The sequence below is a fragment of the Seriola aureovittata genome, chromosome 22, assembly GCF_021018895.1.
Source record: "Seriola aureovittata isolate HTS-2021-v1 ecotype China chromosome 22, ASM2101889v1, whole genome shotgun sequence".
NCBI lineage: Eukaryota > Metazoa > Chordata > Actinopteri > Carangiformes > Carangidae > Seriola > Seriola aureovittata.
Window position 1 is genome coordinate 7,844,294 of NC_079385.1, and position 21,447 is coordinate 7,865,740.

The window sequence follows — 21,447 nt, forward strand, 5'->3', positions numbered from 1 at the left end:
ACAGGTGTCATTCAAGTGTTTGAAGTGTGTGTTTGAGAGTATGAATTGCATGAAAGTGTTCTGGGCTAGAAATACATTACGTAATGTTTCACCAATTAAAGCTTTATTAAAGCCGTATTTGTGTGTGTGTGTGTGTGTGCACTTGTCAGTCAGGCCTGATGAGGAGCACAGAGTGTGAGAGAGGAGGATGCTATAGTTCCTCCCGAACTGGCTTTTCTCATAGATTCTCTGACAGCTCTATAATTACAGCTCTATCATGAAATGTGTGTGTGTGTGTGTGTGTGTGTGTGTGTGTATTAGAGAGAGAAAGAGTGTCATGGGTTTGATGACCAAGAAATGGGGAGTTGCTGAATACTGAGTGGTATTTTTAATCTTTTGTTATGTAAAGATGCATAAAACAAACATTTATGAAGAACAGAGGACGGAACAAAGGCGGCCGTTCTCAGTGTCACAGCCCCGTATGCGGCAAGTTTTTCAGCTGACAGTTCTGCTTCTCGTCCATTCTTCTCGGCGAGCGCTGATGCCAGCCTGCCATGCCATGACACTGACATCCACACTGACGTTTGAACTCCACATGGAGAACATATTGAGACCGCCTGACACAGCGTATGGTCTTCTCTCTGTGGCGGTTTATTTGGCAGTGGGACATAATCTGGAGTAATTATAGAAGGAGAAAATAAAATTTTTATTGGGTATAAGGAGACAAATGTGGACATATGACAGCCAGTAAATGTTTCTGCTTGGACGTTGTGCCCAACAAAACAAACTGAGTGAAAACTGCAGTGTTGACTGATGCTTATTTTCAGCTGTTTCTTGATGTATTCCCATCTTGGGTTGATACCACAGAAGATGAATTACAGTAATGTGCGCAGAAAATCCATCATACCTACTTTGAAGAATCAGGCTGTTGATATTCTTTATTTTTCTCATTGTCAGCAAACGCCATGAAAAGAGCAAAACCAACAATGAATCGATTCTACCTACACAGTTTTGACTGTGAAGCCAAAGACTGATGTAGCTGATTCTTCTGTGTTCACAGACCCCCATTAGGTGCATTTCAACTGTACGAACAGAAACCTTTCTGAGGAACGCATTTCCCCTGCCTGCGTTTCCACTGGAAGAACCGGGATATAAATTAAATTCATTCATTCCCAAAAGAAGTCCCTGTTGGGCGCGTCGTATTTTCTGGAGGTTGAGGAACTTTCGGGGTCAGCCTTGTAGCGCTGAATGTCACTCCACAGCACTGTGCTATACACCAGGCTGCTTTTTTCCTTGATCTTACCTGGGCTTCGGCCGTGCAGGGGAAACACAGATCACAATACACTGGAGGAACTTTTTTTAGGTCTTGGGAAATTAAAGTTCCTACAATTTTGGTAGAAAAGCATCTATGGTTGTTCATAAAACTATAAAAACACACCAGTGAGCCATTTACACAGAGTGACATTCTCCTTCATCACAGTTAAAGCAAATACTGTTCTTTATTTTGAGTTGACCTCACATATGCAGTCCTGGTGCCGGGATTACCTGCTATTGCACCAAATGTGTATTAATCCGCCGTGAAAGTAGTTCCAAGCGAGAGCAGTATTTGCTCCGGTTTGCATAACTTGTACTGAAAGTACAAGGTCCAGTAGTTTTAGAAAATGATTTGGCCTTTTTTTCTTTTTTTTTTTCTTTTATGAAATTGTGTTTTTAAAGATTTACACCCTGGCGTTGGGAGCCACAGGCAGGTTGGGAGAGTCGTAACAGATCAAGACAGACTAATGCATTTCTGAACCCCCCCCCCCCGCCAAAGTTTTTGATGTCACACAATGACTGGTTACCAAAATTCTGTCCAATAAATCAGGAATTCATGAGTTAATGTGGCTGTGGTTTATAAGCCCTAGTGTACCTGACCTTGATGGGTAATTTAATATTTTTATTCTCAGCGGTAACTACATGCACTCTAGTCATTGTAAAATTACAATATTTTTCATCCCTCTAGAAAATTATGTGACGACTGTTTCACAGAGCTCACAGTGCAAACAGGGCAAATGAGGCTTAACAGGAAATGCAGGAAAACTCTGACTCATAGAAAAACGCTGGAGAGACATATTTTATAACTCAAAGTGTGTGTTTTCGACAGGGACGACCAATGAGTGTGCCAAATAACAGCAGGTATTTACGACTTTAATTAATACTGAGTTCGGGGTGAAGAATCACACGCATGTACTTTGTATAGGATTAAAATCTCCCTACACGACTCCCCCTACACAACAAAGATAAATAGGCACAATCTTGTTAATAGCGACAGGAGTTTAAAGAGGTTTAGCACAGGCTGACCTTTTGTGACAAATTAACAAAAATATAGTTTTAATCAGCTTCTATCGGAAGCTATAATGTCCAAGAAAATAATGAAAACACACACAATACATCACACATACACACCTTCCATCCTCACCTGTGGATTGCCATTGACCTACAGTGTGTACCCTCCATTCCTCACTGGACTGACACGCAATTGCTTTGAAGCTTTATTGAACGATGAATGCACTCCCTGTTCACATCGCAATTCGGTGTGTAGCTTTTCTCAGACAATTCTGATAGCTCTGTAATTACATCTCTATTGTGTGTGGGTGTGCGGGTGTGTGTGTGTGAGACTGATTACAGCAGTTATTAACAGAGAGGAGCGTTATGAAGGAATCTGTCTATTTATACACTTGTTACTGTCACCATTGTTAATGCGAGAGCGTAAAGGGAGTTTCTCTACCGTTTTCTTGTTACAGAAAGTAAAGCAAGCAGTTGATCTTTAATCTGTGTGTTGCTGTTTTTTTTTTTGTTATTTTTTTTTTTTTTTAATTCCGATTATTATTATTTTTTGCAGAGTCTGTGCACCGCCACATGCAGCACTACGAGGTGGAGTACCTGCAGTTTGCCTTCCGCTGGATGAACAACCTCCTGATGAGGGAGCTGCCACTTCGCTGCACGATCAGACTGTGGGACACCTACCAGGTACACACAAACACACACACACACACACACACAACAAAGCTACTGTTATTGTGCTTTTTGTTATCTGTCCATTTCTATGCGGCTCTGCGTGAGATTTCAGAAACTGAGATATTCTCTGATAATGACATCTATGATGGCCTCAGAAGTGGCTCTTTTGTAATTCCTACCATTATATCCCAGCCAACCCATTGGTATGATGCAACATAATAAAGATTTTTTTCTTTTTCATAAAGGTATTGAAACATGGCAGCTCGCTCTATGATATCCTTAATTATTCAGAGCTCGCGATACAGCCTTACTGTGCCGCTCGGCCCGATCACACAGCCAAGCTACTGACAAATTTACACTTAAGTTATTAGTTTCACAGCATGGGTGGATTTTATTCAGTGTTTGCACAACACGTGTGGAGTGAGAGTGCTCTGTTGATGATGTATCGTAGTAGTGCAGGGGATGGGCAAAAGATTGCAAAGAAGCAAAGAAGGAACGGTTTAAAAAAGGTGAATTAAAAAAAAAAAAAAAAAAAAACTTTTCCGGAGAAGAATTGTGTGTGAGGGGATTGTGAAGGATTAGTTAATTCACAAATGAAACAAAGATGTGCGTAGCCTCTTTCATGCATGGAACAAAAGTTTTAGGCGTTTTAACTTATGGTTTAATTTTCATTTTATGGCTGCCGTGTTCTTTGTGTGTGTGTGTGTGTGTGTGTATGTGAGTGTCAAAGTAAAGCCTATTACCGTGTTGACCTAGATGTATAAATGAGAGAGAGAGAGAGAGCGAGCGAGAGCCGGATCTTAATCCCATTCAAACACATGTGGACCTGTTCATTTCGCTGCCCTTTCACATTTAAACACAGCTTAATAGGCGGCACCTACAGTTATGCCAGACTGTTAACCTCAGTTGGCGTTGTCAATAACACGTAATGTCTGCTATCGATTCAGCAGGGTGTGTGTACATGCTGGGACATGTGTGGGTAGTTCAGGGCCTGAGCTGAGTAGATAAAATGGATTTTCCAGCTGATGCAGAGGTTGAGAGTGTAAGACGTGTGATCACATCAAAGTGTTTGATTAGATGAGGAGAGCAGAGAGGAGATGAATAGGGAGTAAAGGTAGGGTTTAAGATGAACTCCCTTCATTGGTGGCACTTTCTACTGTGCCAACATCTTGGTAACAGCGTTTGCAGCTTTTTTTTCCGCTGTTCTTTCTGCTGCCGTTCTCAGCATCTTCATCAGCACTTAGTGGGTTTACATCCACCTGTTTTTATGCGCATTCACAATTCGCAGACAAAGAAAAAAATAACCTGAGTAGGAATGCCGGAAATTCTAAAAAAAGTAGTAGGTGGAAAAGATGGTCGTTAGAAGCAAAATGCGACAAAGTGCTATGGAAATAAACGTAATTAATCATGAAACATCCACTGAAGCTTTGGCTCCACAGAAGAGATGTAATATAGCAGCAGACAAAAACATCAGAACTGTGTGGAGCGATGTGGAGCCTGTAACCTTCCTCAAATTAATACATGAAACAAACAGAAATGCCATATTTCCATAATGTTTTCCACATTGTTTTTCACTGTTTGAGGTTTAACTGGTTCTCTTTTAATTAACTTTATCTGGTTGCGCTCTTCTTCTACAACAGTTTGACGTCACCCAACTGGAGAATTAGTTCCTTCCACGTTTGCTGAACTCAGAAGTCTGACAATTCCTGGACTGAACTGATGTCACGTGAAAGTCAGAAAATTGTTAAAACTCATGTTTGAGGCTCACTGAAGCTGCTTAAATAGTTGCTTCCCATTAACACAAATATGACCCAGTAAAATATGAGCTTCTGTCAAGTAACAGTTCCTATATGAGACCCATTGTGGTTACAGTTAAGTTCCCGAGGGAAACAAGAGGAGAATATAGGGAAAGGATGAGTTGGTGGATAGGAGAGAGGAAGCACTGGAGAGCCACACATCTTATTTTATGAAACGTTGACTTTTTAATCAGTTGCTAAATTCTAACAAAGCAAACTGTTATATGCACACAAGAGCTGGTGATATTTTTAATACAACAATTTTAGCTTCAAAAGATTTATATTTTTAATCTTTTAATATCTTTAATCTTACAAAATTGTCCCTGCCTGTAAAACTTCCCCTTCTTCTCAGTAACATAAAACTGCTGGGTCGTCTACGGCACAGCGCTCATGAACTTGGTGAAAAAAATGAGTTGAGAACATTCTTTCCACTCACATGACTTATGTTCGTGTTTTGGTTGACCCTACAGCAGCACTGTGTTTTTCATAAACCAACCTCCCGGCCAGCTATCCGTTATAATTACTGATAGCCGTTGAGTTTTATTCTAGTAAAGGACTGATGCTAAATCATCACAACAAACGCTCTCCATCTTATGAAGTTCTTCCTCGTGTATTTTTGCCTGAGCCACAGACAGCTGGCAGGAGACATGAACAAACCCAGAGTGGTAGAGCTCGATGAGAACGCGTCGCAGGTGTTTCGGTTTCGGAGACGGTACAAGTCTGTCCTGCAGACACCCCGGCGGGTTTTCTGACACATTTCCTTTTGAGGAGTTCCTGGTTAAAGTTATTCTTCAATGAATGGATTGACAGATAGATTAAAGAAGGTTTAGATGAAAAGAGTAAAAGACCTTTACAATACTGTTATTATCCTGAGAAAGAAAATAACACATAATTGGTCATATTTTGAACACTAGAATGACACTCAGCGGAGCGCTTACACCCCGCCAAGGCAAAAACAATCCTATTACCTGCAGCAAATTGTACGCTGTAAGTCATATATGTCAACAGTATAAATATGTCTGATTTTTCACATCAGGATCCAAACATTATTTCCTGAGGAACTGACAAAAATGTTGCAAAGTTTAAGGAAAGTGATAAAAAAAAAAAAAAAAAAAAATCCTGGATCCACACTAAATGCTTTTTTTTTGCATAATCCTTCTGACGGACAAACAAACAAACAAACAAACACACCAACAAACCAACAAACGCAAGTTAAAACATAACCTCTCTGGTGGAGGTAACAAGCTTGTTGGTATTCGGATATACTAGCTGATAGACTAATGCTCTGTGCCTGCCCCTGCTCTATGTTCTAATAGTCTCTATTATACATGATGTTGGCATGGTTTCCATTGTAACAAGCAGTTATTTTTCATCATGCATCATCAGTTAAGAGCTCAGCGACCAATCCAATCTTCATGCTCCTGAAAGGACAGAAGTAAAGCAGAAAGGGTGAGCGAGGGCATAAAAATCTAATGAGCAAAACACAGAGAGAGAGAGAGATGCAGCAAGAAAAATATGAAGGGAACAGAAAGTCCTGCTTTCAAAATGGATTTACTGCATCATAAACCTCTTCTGTTCCAAAGAAAAATGCATAATACCTTGTCCTGACATTTAGTCACAAGTCATGTCTCATTTCCAGAACGTAATTTACACCTTGATGCCAGAACAGTGGGTATATTGATGGATGAGTTAACACCACCGGGAAGCCTCAGTTTAAGTTGTATCTGTTATGATTTTGAATAGTTTTTGCTGATTAATAGAGGCACACAGTACATGTTTGTTTAATCAGGCAACTACTCAAGACATTATTGGAACTATCTGACACACTCACCAAACAGAACATTATCATTGGACAGTTCTGCAAAACCACACATTAAATTAAATGGAATTTTGAATGTTATATGTCTGTGTTTTAAAAATGTATTATTCTTGCAGTGTCCATTCTTGGCAACTACATTATGGATAAGGTTAGACATTTGAAAGTAGTTGGTTAAAAGAGTGCTCCATCAATTTAGCTTCGTTCTTCATTGCTAGTGGTACAGTGGCGGTTTTCAAGGGGGAAAAAGTCAAAATCAATGCAGCAGAATTAGAGTTTTATTCCATATAATCTTGCTTCAATTCAAAACCAGGCGCCTACATTACCCACAGTGTGACTTAATCTCAAATAGTTTGGTTAGAGACAAAGGAAAATGCTAGTAGCGGCCAGTGCAGCCGTCAGCTGCTAGCCTTAAGCAGAGATGAGGAGTGGGCTCTTGGAGCCTGGTATTCTCACTCATTTCTGCCTTCACACTTTTTTGAAGTTTTCAAACATGTAGTATTCAGGCCCAAACCTGGTTCACCCACCTTACACATTTCCTTCGCAAGGGTAGCTTGATTCACCCTTAGAAAAATCAGCAGAGGAGCTCAATAATCTAGAAGCTGGTCTGAGTAGAACTGCTGCTCCTTCGCATTGAAAGGATTCAGTTGAGTTGAATTGGGCACCTGATTCAGACGCTTCGCTTGTTTAGCTTCCTGTGCTGTGTCTGGGCTCTGCCTTCAGAATATTTCCCAGGGAAATGCTCTGGATTCATCGTAACTTAATTCATTTAATGTTTAAACTGAATAATGACAAACTGTTCATTAACCTGTGCAGCATGATGGCTGGCGCTATAGATAGACGCCTTAGATGTAAGAAGGCCTTTTGGTTTGAACCTGACAGGTCTTGTGAAGTTAGCATTTTCTTCTGTGGGTTCCCTGCTACAAAGACCCTGTTGACCCTGAAGCAAATGAAGTGGCTTTGGATGGATGGAGTCTCCCGACATGACTGTAACCAAGAAGTACAGTGCGAAAGAACAACATCACAAACCGCACTCATAGACACAGCGTCCACCTCGAGTCTAAAAAAGAAACAAGGAATGAATGATTAAACGGTGTTGTTGCTTTGTCGTGACTTGACAGCGGCCCAGCTACACATTGTACTTGTAATCCATCCTCTAAATATTTGATGTTTTACAATGTCGTTTGGATCGCAGCCTCGACACACATGCATGCACACGCCCCACACACCCTTCCAGAAAACACACAAACACGCACATACACCTTTTTTTTTCTTCTTCTCCTTTTGGCAGGTTCCGTCTCGGTCCCTCACCTCCGGTCTGACCCTGGTAGGGGAATTAGGCCACTTCCACTCATGAAACTTTCACCGGAGCTGACAGCAAGACACAAAGCTGTTCTTGTCTAATATACTCTGCTCTTCTTTAAATCTCTATCTCTTTTTGACTGTACGGATATTCTTCCACACTTCCTCTCTGCCCACCTCCTCTCTACTCATCTCTCATCTCATCGCAGATCTATTTTTCTATCCTTCCTTTACCTCCAAGTCCTTGCGTCTCTTGCTCTTCTCCTTCATACATGCCCATAAAACACACTTATGAAAGACAGTCCACCACAGACTACAAGCTTTGCTGGGGTCAGGTCTGCGACACAAAAGAACCCACAGCATGTGACTTGTGAATATGAATTCTACCACGCCGTTTCCTTCTGAGTACATAAGTGCTTTTCTAATCTTCAGCTCAAGGGACGGTGCTCTTGAATCATGAGAGCTCGCTCTCCGCTCGAGGATTCATAGATTATCCTTGGTTTGATTGCTTTTTGGTAAAATTAGCTCTTAGAAGTTTTGTAAGCGTGCTCTCCTTCTCTTGTTAGTCTGTTTTCCTGTGTTTGTTTTTGTGTTTGTCTGAGCACCCGACACGCTTTACCGACCTTCCCTCTGAGGCCAGGATGTTCCTCTGTTTTGTAGATGTTTCGGTTGCAGTATGGGCCCCTTTTCAACACGACCAAATATGCATTATTTATTACCGTTCAAACAATCTGGATTCCCAAACTGGATACATTCAGCTTTTTGACGAATTTCCTTAAAGCGCAGCGAGTGTTTGGGTCTCTCACAAATGCCGATAATGAACAGAAAGACCTTGCCCTTTTGCCACTGAGCCTGTGTGTGTGTGTGTGTGTGTGTGTGTGTGTGTGTGTGTGTGTGTGTGTGTGTGTGTGTGTGTGTGTGTGTGTGTGTGTGTGTGTGTGTGTGTTTGTGTGTGTTTCAGGGGAGATTTTAACCTGAGTGTTGTAATGTCTCCGCTGTGGTCTTCTCTCTGCGGTGTGGCCATCTGTTCAGTTTCCTTATCCAGCACAATACAGCTCTCGCTCTGTCTTTCTCTCCATCTCTGTCATCCTCGCTTTCTGTCTTTCAACCTACAGTCTCTTCTTGACATTTGTCTTATATTTTTTTTTTTTTTTTTTTTTTTTTTTTAAATCTGTTTTGCCCTCAGTCTAGTTCTCCCTTTTTTTCTCTTGTGCACTTTTTCTCTGTTGGTCACTATCTCAAGAAAAGGAGGAGAGGAGAGGGCGGAACACAGACAGAGAGGGAGAATGATTCACAGTGAAACACACACATACACACCTCTCTCCTCCCCTGCAGACAGACAGACAGACAGACAGACAGACAGGGACCAAATTATCCCTGTTGCGTGGAGCATGAAATTAGCAAGTAGCTCAGTGTGGCAGCATTAGCATGGCTGTTAAAGGGATACCGTGACATTTTCAGCTTCTAAAACATGGTTCTTTTTCCATATGGGTGGTTGAATTTCCCAAGCAGGGATCTGTTTAGCGATGTTAGCAGCCGTGTTTAAATCCACCGTGTAAGATGTGATCATATGTGTCAAATCCAGGTGGGAAAGTTTGTAATTTACTGCAACAAAAGTCAGAAGAAAAGCTAAGAAATTAAAGAGCACAGACAAAGACTGTTGCTATGAAGTTCTTATTTATTCAGCTCTTACCTTAATCAGTGGAAAGTAGCTAAGCACACCTACTCAAGTACTGAGGCACAGTTTTGAGGTAGTAAACTCGACTATTTATTTTTCTTGTTACTTCATACTTACACCTACATTACATGTCATAGTGAAATACTTTAATTTTAAGAGCTTAAATGATTAACCAGCAACTACTTTGTACTTGTTTTATTAAGCACAAGCTTCTGTAGTTTATCTTATATGCGTTTTAAATGGAATATCTTTTGGTTTTCCACAGTCAAAAAGAGCAATTTGAAGACGGGAAATGTGATGGGAATTTTTTCACCATTTTCTAATGGTTTAGAGCAAATAATTAATCAACTAACTGACAAAATAATGGATAATGAAAATGATTGTTGGCTACAGCTCTAGTGTTTTATTTTTCTGATTGAGAGTTTACCTAAAGTCACATATGATAATCTTAATTAATATGATGGAACCTTTAAGATCATCACCTCTCACAAAAAAGAAATTGCACAAATAGCCTCAAATGAATTGAGGCTATTTCCAAACATTTTAGATGGTTCAGTTTTAATAACTGTTCAAGGGCCAAAGAGGTTATAGTAGCAAATATTTCACAAAAAAAGCAAAGCATTAGAAAAAAAGTCCAAATAAAAAGACACAGATTTGTTTAACAGGACTTTGTTCTTTTTCTCTTTCCCGCCCTTTTAGCATCGCATGACCTTTATCTGCTCGATTTATCTTATGACCCTCTGAAGGGGCCCAGACCCCTAGTATGGGACCACTTTACTAAACTGTCAAACAGTACATTACATAAAGTAGTTAAAACCAGCTCCCCCTTGACTAACTACATTAACATGAACAATCTAATAATGTCATATATAATAATACACCCGTCACAGGAGACATTTCCTTTGACTTTTGATGTTTGAATTCCATTTTTCAGTGTATTAAGTAGAAATTTGAATGCAGGACTTGAACTCGCAATGGAGTATTTATACATTGTTATATCAGTGCTTTTACTGAATCGGAATGCTTCTTCACCCACCGACCTCAATATAAGTTCTCATCTCACTCAGGTCTAATATTTTATAAATAGCATTTTCCTTTCATTAATCTTGTCTGAGGGTCCAATTTTCTCTCTAAAGCATATTTTTTACATTCTGTGTTTTCCTTTATGTCTTTTATCACCTTATATAATGAACATTAGCAATGGGCTGACTCCAGCACATTATCGTCATTATTTTAATGTGAACTTCATGTCTCAGATAAATGAAATAAAGTGAAGAGTAATGAAGGAAATAGAATTTGATTAAAAGATAGTTCTTTATGGAGTTGATAAAAGATTAAAAGTCCCTACGAAGACAGTTATTTACATATATATGCACGTATTTGTAGCTTACTACAACTACCAATCCCTTATTACTAAGAAACCAAACACTAACATTTTCATGGCCTTTAATTTCTACAAAACAGATTCATTGTGTCGCAGTTCTTTCTCTGAAACAAGGAAATCAAGGGGAAGTAACCTTTCTAAATGCAGTTCTTGATTCAGACCTTTATATCTTTGAGCTCACTCACAAAGTTGTGCCAAAGTCAGTTATCAGGCGAAGGGGAAGGGTTACACGCACTCGTGCATGAATATCAATAAAGCACTTACCTAAAACACTAACAGAATAAAAGAGGGATTGTGTGACCATCCCTGAGGGAAGTGGCCCTCCTCACTTTTCCTGCCACTCTGTCTCCCATCTATAGTAATGGTTGGCCCCGTGGTCACTCCAAACAACAAGACAGGCCTCTGCAGACAAGACCCCTGCCACACACACACACACACACACACACACACAACACACACACACAGAGTCTTACCATCTTCCAGAAATGCTCACACTCGCACATTCTCCTCTCTCTGGCCCTCTGTCACACTCCCACCGGCATCAGCATCAATATTTCTCTTCTTCTCTTTTTCTTTTGTTGTCGCTCTCTGACACAATATCAGCATGAAATGAGCAAAGGGAACGTTTAGAGTTAACGCACTGGCTCGCATTGCGTTTCTCGTTTTCTCCCGTGCATACGTACACATTACCTTGATTCTCACACACACGCTGCATATTCCCCACACGTTATAGACACTTGTGAATTGCCTTCACTCTTCAGATTCGGGTTCAGGTCAGGTCCAGCTTTACTGTCATTTCAACACACGCTCGACATACAGAGAAACAAATCAATAAATGTCAACTTAAAGTGAAAGCTGTGAACTAGAAATGAACACGCCACACATTCTTAAGGGTCAGAGTGACTGTTCTTTCATTAGCAGCAACAGCTTGGATGTAAACAAGGTGCAGTTTCAGTGTGTTTTCTCCTCTTGTAGCAAATTTGACAGTCAGACACAGCAGGTAATACGGTCAGCACTTCAAACCGTAAACACCACCAGCGGAGAACAGCGTTTGGACACAACCAAAGCATTCGCGCACCATTACTTTTTTGATATAAACGCCAACAGTCCACCGCCACAAGTCTGTCGGCTCAGTAGTAAGTTAGCCAAGCATTTCTTCACGTTTTCTTTTTTTTTTTTTTTTTTTTTTTGTTAGACTTTACACTGAAATATTTGGTTAACGAAAGGCCACTGCATCTGGGCACGCCACCATGGCAACCATTCCGAATTCAACATACACGTAGAGACTGAGTGAGGTTGAACAGAAACAGCAAGTATCCCAAATTTATTTTATTTATTTATTTTTTTTTTTTGGCTGCTTTTTTTCCCTTCTGATGAACCTCAGTGTTTGGTCATTCAAAATGTAGCCTAAAGCAATACACCAGATTGGAGACGCTGGACACCACAGGGACAAAAGCTTCACTGAAGTTGTTTCAATATGTATTTAGAGCCACGCATTTTTTTACCACTATAAAAGCCTCCTGCTTCCTTTTTTAAATGGACCTGCATCCTGACCTGATTCTTGTCATTTTGTAATTTTATTGTTCTCAGTGAAATCTTATATTGTAATTTACAAATCGAAATGGTCCTGTCCTTGCCGTGTGGTGTTTGAATTCATCCTGCAGTCGCACACCTACATCGGATGAATTGCCCACGAGAATCCTTGTACAGCTCTTAGGCAGTCACGACCATAGTCATGTTCGTTCACATTGGCTATAACAAGGAGAGGAGCTTTAAAACTACCACGCGAGTGCCAGCGGTTCATCATATTCTGTGTATCGGTGTAATTGTTACATCAGTTTGAATCTGCTCATTTATCATCTTACATCAGCCTTCAGCACCGTCACCTTTTCACCTTGTCTGGAGTCGGTTAGTCCCACGTCAGCCCTCTTTGTTTTGGAAGGATGAGACTAGTCAGACAGCCGACGCAGCAGTTTAAAGACAATGTGACATTGCTATACTCTCTCTTCTCACTCTCACTCTGCATTCTGCGTTCCCTTTTCCTCCTTTGTTCACCTTTAGCCTCCTGTCCTCTCCGTCTCTCATGCACTCACCCTTACTTCTTCCTCCACTCCGTGTACCCCGCATCACCCTTTCTCCCACCGATGCCCCCCCACACACACACACACACACACACACACACACACACACACACACCCACACACCCCAACCTTCCCCCACGTTCTCCCCACTTTGATCAGCAGTGCTTGTCAGTCAGAGTCTCGTCTGTCTCAGCCAATATGGCTGCCCTGACACAAAGGGGGGTGGAGGACCTGGAATAACAATGGAGGAGGATAAGAGGTAGAGACAAGTTTGACGGGGTCACCTTGACTCCCATGACAAACTTTATTTTGCAAATCATAATGACGAGAAAGTCTCGAGCTGAGGCAGCGGCAGTGGATGGATAAGGCCGAATGGAGGGATGGAGTGTCAGAGAGAAATGAGTGAGTGGTAGAAATGAAGAAGAAGAGCGAGGGGTGGTGGGATATGCAAAAAGTTTCTAATAAATCGGACTCCAACTAACAGTTACTGCCGTTATCAGTTAATCTGTTGATCATTCTTCTTACACAAGTGGCAGGAGTTTTCTGTTTTATACATTTAGATGTGAAAATGTGCTTATTCATTTTCTTGCTGAGAGTTAGATGAGGAGACTGATAACATCTCATGCACATTAATTGAAGCTTGAGGTGGGAGTCAGTTATCTTAGCGTGGTATAGGGAGAAACAGATAGCTCAGCTCACCCAAAAGTTAAAAAATGCACCTCCTGGTAAAGACACTTAATCGTCATGTAAAAAGTTGCAGCGTGGTTTCATGGGAAGCTTCCGGCTGTTAGTGTTTCCTGGCGGCCAGTGGCTGGGCTAATTTTCTCTGCCTTTAGCCTTTCACCTAAGCTAAGCTAATTTCCTCCTGGCTCTAGCTCCATAGTTAATGGAGTGGTATCGACCTTCTAATCTCACATTCAGCAAGAAGCGAACAAGTGTATTTCCTAAAATGCTGAACTATTCCTTTATAGAATTCATTCATTTTCTGGACTGCATCCTAAAACTGGTCCTTTTCTACTTTTTATATGCTCAAGGTTTTTGTCTCTATTTCACTGTGACAAAGTTTATATTAAATAAGCTGCAACTGATGATTATTTTCATCGTTGCTTACTCTGTCCATTACTTTTTTTGATTAACCTCTCTCTGCAGCTCTCCCTGCCCTGTGGGTTCAGGCATTTACAGTTCGTTTACATGTAGAATGAGTTGCTCCTTAACCAGAACTAAGGACTGCATCATACAAACGCAGGTCTCAAAATGATGAACAATGTATAAGCAACAAATAAGCAATGTCATTATATGTTTATAATCACTACTGCTGTTTTATAATAAATAAAATGATTCTCTTCCCACCAATCAATTTATATTACAGCTGAGTGCAGCACGTATACACCAAAGGCTATTTAAAGGCATTTAAAAACTCTTTGACCTTTTCACCACCAAAAAAACCATTTGCTATGAAGGAAAGAAAAAAAGTTGGTCACTTTATAGGGAGATAACCAAAAGAGATTTTCTTGTATCAAATATGTTTTGCTGACCACGTCCTCCTTAAAATACGGACAAACTGTGCAGCCCTCCTCGACGCAGAGATCCACTTTTGGCCACTTGACAAACGTCTTCTTCAGTGTGAGCCATTAACCACGGTTCTGTGATGTTTACATGAGAGATTAAGCATTAAATAGAGGTATAAAAAAAAAATGAGGGGAATAGGGTTTCAGCAATCGGTCAAACCATAAATGGTGAAAAATGTTTATACGATATAAAACATAAAGAAGTGTCAAATTCTCTACGTTTGATCAGCTGGAACCCTGTGTGAATCTTTTATCAAAGTTGCCGATTTATTTTCCGTCAGTCAACTAATAAGCCGTTCGTTTCATCACTAATGAGCTTAAAACATTTTGAATCAATGTACCACAGTAAAGTACAGAACAACTTGTTAAAAAATATTCTTCTTTTAAAGCTGATTAATGATAAATAATTATTATTGTATTTATTATTACAATACGCACACTTTCATTGTGCATACTAATCCCACTATGTAATGCTCCCTTTCATGTGTCTTACATGTCCGTGACATTACGAGGAAGGAACATTACTGTGGTGATGTGACTACAGATGCGGGATCTTGCACTTAAAACACTTTGTCATACAAGTGATTGAGTTGAGAGCTTTTTTTTATTTATTTTTTCTTGTTTCTTCCGCCATTTTTCCGCTGCCATCCACAGAGTGAGTCATATCCACTGTCATTACTTAGGCTCCCGTTCCTGCTGCAGTCAATACATTTCGAGTTAATGGCAGATCACCGTGGAAATGATTGGTGGCAAATCAAAATATCAAGATTACTTGTTAAGAGAAGTTGTTTTTGAGAATGATAACTCACTTTCTAATTTGTGAAATATTCCTCACAGGAGTATTAATGAGAAAGTGAGAGAAGAGGGTGTGACAGACATTTGTTGAAGGAGGCGACAGAGCAGAGGATAGATGGAGGGGTGAGAGGGGGAAGAAATAGAGTTTCACACTCCCAAAGAGTACACTTTTGCCCTCGACCATGAACTCACACACACACACACACACACACAAACTCATAGAAGAAAGGAAATTAAAACTGTGCAAATCTTGGGGACTGATAAACATTGTGCTCCTGTATGCCACTCATATACTCATTCATCTGTGTTCCTTCGTGTGTGTGTGTGTGTGTGTGTGTGTGTGTGTGTGTGTGTGTGTGTGTGTTCACTTGCCTCACTTGTTTGGATTGGAGCTGCAAGGTTAGACCAACAAGCCAATCACCTGCCAGTTTACTACTCGCATCACGCTACGCTTCGCTGTTCACAAACACCCCTCTTTTTATTTCTTCTTTCTTTTCTTCTCTCCCCACACTCTATCCTCCCTCTTTCACTCTCCATTTCCTTCTCGCAAACACACAAACACACACTCAGTTGGGAAATTCTGAAAAGGAGTGGGTGGTAAAGTAAGAGGAAACCTAAACAACAGGAGACATACACAAAGGCGTAGAGAGGATCAATCTCCTTAGAAAGCCTGAACATAAGAGAAACAACAATGCTGTGAAAAAAAGCAGGAGAGCGATTTTTATTTCTATAACACCATCTCTCTGTTAAAATCTATCTATCCACTTTTAATCTGTTTGTTCCTTCCTTTCTTCCTTCCTGGAGGGAAATTCAATTATCGCAGCAGAAAGGCAGTTTCTGTTAATTCCTGCAGACTTATGGCTCGCTGTTATATACGGATGAGTATGGTGGTTAAAGAGCAGCACTTACAGTTAGTTACAATACCAAGAGAAAGTAAGAAGGAGTTATACTACAGCCTCTGTCTAATTGGAACCATGTAAATTAACACACAGATGTGCTAAGCACAGCTGAATTGTTGGAACATGTGTGTAGCATTGGGCTCTTTATTAACTCACCAAAGAGACAGATTCTGTTACATACGCGGTGTATAACCGAATCTGTCAGTGAGTGAATGTGTGTGTGAGTTTCCTGAAAGCTTAAATGATGCCTTGGTAGTAAAATTTGAGTATGTTTGAATGCAGCATACTATCAAAGAAGACGCATCAGGGAGCACGCTTGTTAGAATAATGCATGAATTCCTGCTATTACTGTGTGTGTGTGTGTGTGTGTGTGTGTGTGTGTGTGTGTGTGTGTGTGTGTGTGTGTGTGTGTGTGTGTGTGTGTGTGTGTGTGTGTGTGTGTGTGTGTGTGTGTGTGTGTGTGTGTGTGTGTGTGTGTGTGTGTGTGTGTGTGTGTTCTCCACTCATGTACATCTGGGTAGCACACACAGACATTCATGGTGCAATTCCTCACTTTGATTCCATGAATTTTAAGCCCACAATATCATATGTTTGGAACTAAACCTCCCGAAGAGCATGCCAGAGTGCATTCAGAAAATCTCACATTTTAAGATGCACTTTGGATACTGTATCCCACCTTTAAGGGACGTGGACTCCTAAGTCCTCCAAACCCCCCCCCCCCCCCCTTAATTCATTGCTGCCAAATTTAACAAGGGGCTGTAATAAAAAGCTGTGGAAAGAAGAGGGGATTTGTATCTTTCTTTGTCTCTGTCGCCTTGCAAATGTAAATGTCTGGATTGTGACAAAAAAATGTTTCATTTCTCATCCTGTTTTTTGTGCCTATGGCAGAAAAAAAAAAAAGATTGTAAATCTTTCTTGGAATGAAATGTGATGAAAAGCTATAGATATTCTGAAAGTAAAGAGAGGCCGCCTCTACTTTGTTCAACTTCTATTAGATGTAACGTATCTGTGATGGAGGTGTTATTTGTTTTACGGCTGTGAAATATTGAACTTCGTATGAAACCACATCTGTCCTCAACGTTTTCATCTCTCTCTGTCTCTCTCTCTCTCTCTCTCTCTCTCTCTCTCTCTCTCTCTCTCTCTCTCTCCCTCCTGCTCTCTCTCTCTCACTAGGCTGAACCAGAGGGCTTCTCCCATTTCCACCTCTATGTGTGTGCAGCCTTCCTGGTGAGGTGGAGGAAAGAAATTCTAGAAGAGAGGGATTTTCAGGTAATGTGCACGCAAAGACACCGGGGGCGACATAAACCTTTGTGTTTCTACATTAGAAGTGACACCCAGATTGGCATCCACACGTACAGCAAAGATACACACAGGAACACATACACACTGCGCATCATGACATGTTTCATACGCAGGTGCCGACACCGATGGTGATATACTGTAACGTAGCTTTATATCTATGTGGATTAAATCTCAGTTGTCCCGGTTGTGTAGGAAAAAAATAAAATAAAATACCCACAGTAAAACAGCAGAGTGTTGTTGTAGACTTGTTCATGGCCTACATCCCTCTCCATTACCTCCCCGGTCATTAGCTGTGAGGTTCAAAAGTCGTTGTGAGTGCATTAGTAGATGACAGTAGACAGCTGCCAGAAGGTGACTTTGGTTGCCAGCTCACTGGGGGACCTGGCTTCTTAACAGTAGCAACACAGTCCAATATCATCACATACAAACATCATCGCTGCTCTTTGGCTGCTCTCTCCTCTGCTCTTTTTTTTTTTTTTTTGGTTTCCAGTTTTTCAGCGAGCTATCTTGTCTTTTCTGTCCACTCTTTTTACGCATCATAACTTAACTTTCATCACATATGTCCTCATGTCTGTACATCATGTGGTCATGTATGTGTTGCAGCACGCACATTTCGACAAATACACAAATTTAAGAGCGTGTTTCTCCCAGCTCCATTTAGTTTTACCTACCGGCCGGATTGCCATACAGACTTTTTTGGAAAGGAACATAAATTCTTAAAGCATGTTATTACAAATCTGAAAATGGTTTCCCACAGTGTGAGTAAAGTGGGGCAATTTGTATGAATGACACGATAGAAGCACTCCTTGCTACCGTTGCTTTTGTGCTGGATTTTATTTAATGAAGTCGCTGAAGAATTATATTTTTCCTGGCTTGAATGAGGAATAACTCTTAGGTCTTTCCAAGGTTCTGCACATTTGAGTTTTACTGTAACTCCACTTAGGTAGTTATTCTTAAGAAAAAGGGGATCGAAACCAATGCAATAACAACCAAAGCAAAGGGGGTTAAACTTGCTCAATGTGCATTCCTGACAATGACATTCAAGCCCTCCGCTCAATCTTTTCTATGACTCCTACTGTGTAACAAATCAGGTGAACCCTTAAAAAGCAGCACTAGTCAGAGGGTTAGAGTTCTAAAGAATCTGTGTTTTAGATGGAGGCTGGCTGATTAAAGCTGATTCACCAACTTGAGTGAGACACTGGAGGCTGTCTGAGTTTGAAGATGAGACATCAACTTACTCATCTGTTCTTACTTTCATACTCTTCTTAGTCTCTCTCGCCCTTTCCCCTTTTCTATCAGTCAAGTTCAAGCTCAAATAAAATTGCTACTTTTTGTTCGATTCCATTTCAGATTGAACTTCAGGATATTTTTTTTTTTATTATTATTATTTTTTTCATGGATTTCTGTAGCGTTTTGAACTGTGTGCACAGAACAGCCTTGGAAATTTCTGTGTAGTATTACTGTGTGTCCACTCTTTCTTAAAAAGAAATGTGTGCATTTATGGAAATATTTGGTCATTTGAACAAGACAAAGCTGGAAGACTGAGAGAAGATAGAGTCTGTCTGACGTGAGGTCAACAATGGCAGACTGAAAAATCATCATGAATTCAAGAAGCTCCTAAACACTGTAAATTTTAAGACAGCTAGGTCAGCTTCAGTCTTTTTGCATAATCAGAATATGTGAAGTATGACAGAGGCTTGTGACTTCACATCGCATTATTGTGAAAAAAAGTGACAATGCAGTTATAATTTCCTCCTCTGTGCTTGTTAGTCATGGCATTGTCAGTCTATCAGTCAGTCAGCTAGTGGCTGTATTGCTATGAAATTCTGTACGGACATTCATGATCCCCAGAGGATGAGGCCAACTGACTTTGGTCATCCCCTTACGTGATCTTTAGCACCAGCACGAGGTTGTTTTTTTGGGAAAAGTCTCAACAGCTATTGAAGAGTTTGCCACGACATTACAGACATTCATTGTGTTCCGATGAATCATAATTACTGTTATATTCTGATGTTAGTTGTCGTGCCGACTGCAGTTCCCCTCTCCGGTGAAATATCTCAACATCTATTAGACAGAACAACATTTTGTTCACACGTTCGTGGTCCCGTGACAATGAATTCTAATAACTTTGCTGCTCCCCTGACGATTCCTTCTGTAGCACGACCACGACGAACATATTTATAATTTAGAATGATTGGCCATGAAATTTGGTGCACACATTCATGTCCCCCTCGGGATGAACTGTAAAATCTTTGGTGATCCACTCACTCTCCCTCTAGCACCATCATCATCATCATCATCATCATCATCATCATCATCATCATCATCATCATCAGGTCTAATTCATCCAGTACTTTGGATTATGACCAAAAAACGGCAAAACTAAAGGCGTTCCAGTCAACCTCGGCTGAACCTTGCAGTTAGTGATGATTAGCTAACTGAAAGATGATTTCTTGTGACCAAGAAATGGTAGAGTGTACAAATCAGCACTTCAGTTTGGCTGGTTTATTTGTGCACAAAAGACAGATCTGGTGCTGGGTACACCAAGTCTCTCACTGAATGACAGAACTCGAGCTGCTTATATCCTTAATTGATCTGAGTATGGTAACTATCATCTGTTAACCTCAAGACCTTTCTATCCGTGTTTCACTTTTATTGCTTATATCCTCCTGGAAGGGAGTGCATCACTAAATCTCAGCAAGGATGTAGAAAAATTCCTAAACAACAATATAACCATTAAACCCAGATGTGTAATGGACTCCTTGGTATCCTGCTCCCCCGAAGGTCAGCAGCTTACCTAAGGTTCACATTCTTAACGTCCTTAAACCAAAGTTTCCAACATACAAAAAAAGAAAATACAACCTTACACTAACATTACACAAAACTGTGAGCATGTTAGCATGCTGATGTTAGCATTTAGCTCAAGGAACCACTGTGAGTGCAGCCTCAAAGAGCTGTCAGCAGAGATTTTTGGTCTGGTTTTAAAACATTTTTCTGCTGTTGGAAATAATTGGAAACCAAGGCCGCAGTGGGTATCTTCAACATGTACTCAGGCATATACTCCAAAGTCTGTTCAAACTTTTCTGCAGTAGTAGTTTTGAATTCAGAACTCCTAAATGAGGAAACCCCAGGAGTACATAGTCCTCACGGAGACTGCAAGAAGCTTTAGAAAATACTCGCCCTGCTGTGGTAATATGGTAAAAGACTTTGTAGATACCATGAATTCCTAAATAGTGGCCTCAACTGCAGGGAGAACTGGGCCTTTATTTAAAATAGGCCTATATAAGACACAGGCCTTCATTTCTACTTCTCTCGTTTTTTTTTATTTTCCCGTTTTTTTTTCCCACAAAAGTTCTCCCTGTTTTTTTTTTTTAACCACTCCTGTTTCCACTTTCTGTTGATGCTATTTCCTGCTAATACAAACTCAGGGCTTCGTCAGCGTTTACCTGTTGCCTCGATAAATTCAAGATAATGTGCATTCTTTACAGCACTAATACCATCAATACAGCAGTCATGCCATATACTTTATTTCTCTTGCCACTCCTAAGAGTCTGGCCTTCTCCTTCTCCCCCCCCCCCATAAACCCAGTCACGCAAAGACATACACACACAAAAACACACACATACACATACACAGCCAAATGTCATCCTGGCATTTTCTCCTGCCCAATATACAGCAAATGATCTCTCATGGCCTATTTGTTTATGTCTTCATGGGAAGACATAAACAAATACTTAATGGAACACAGATGCCCTTAATGTGTTTGTGTGTTCATGTGTGTGTTCAGGTGGGTGCATTGTCTGGATATAGATATATATATATATATATAAGCGTCTGTCTGTCCTTCTGT

At 40.5% G+C, this 21,447-nt stretch overlaps 1 protein-coding gene and 1 long non-coding RNA gene across 3 annotated transcripts in view; one reads left to right on the plus strand and one right to left on the minus strand.

The window, feature by feature from the left end:
- Positions 1-21,447, plus strand: part of tbc1d22a (TBC1 domain family, member 22a) — a 120,853-nt gene that overhangs the window by 79,111 nt on the left and 20,295 nt on the right. For both annotated transcript variants that reach the window (XM_056367248.1, XM_056367247.1), the window contains exons 12-13: positions 2,861-2,988; positions 17,469-17,564. In XM_056367248.1, the coding sequence (XP_056223223.1) occupies positions 2,861-2,988; positions 17,469-17,564 (224 nt within the window). The remainder of the gene's footprint in view (positions 1-2,860; positions 2,989-17,468; positions 17,565-21,447) is intronic.
- Positions 406-9,272, minus strand: LOC130163242 (uncharacterized). The gene is made up of 3 exons (XR_008826421.1): positions 8,865-9,272; positions 2,902-2,981; positions 406-652 (listed from the first exon to the last, which is right to left on the minus strand). It is a non-coding gene; the product is annotated as an uncharacterized LOC130163242 (long non-coding RNA).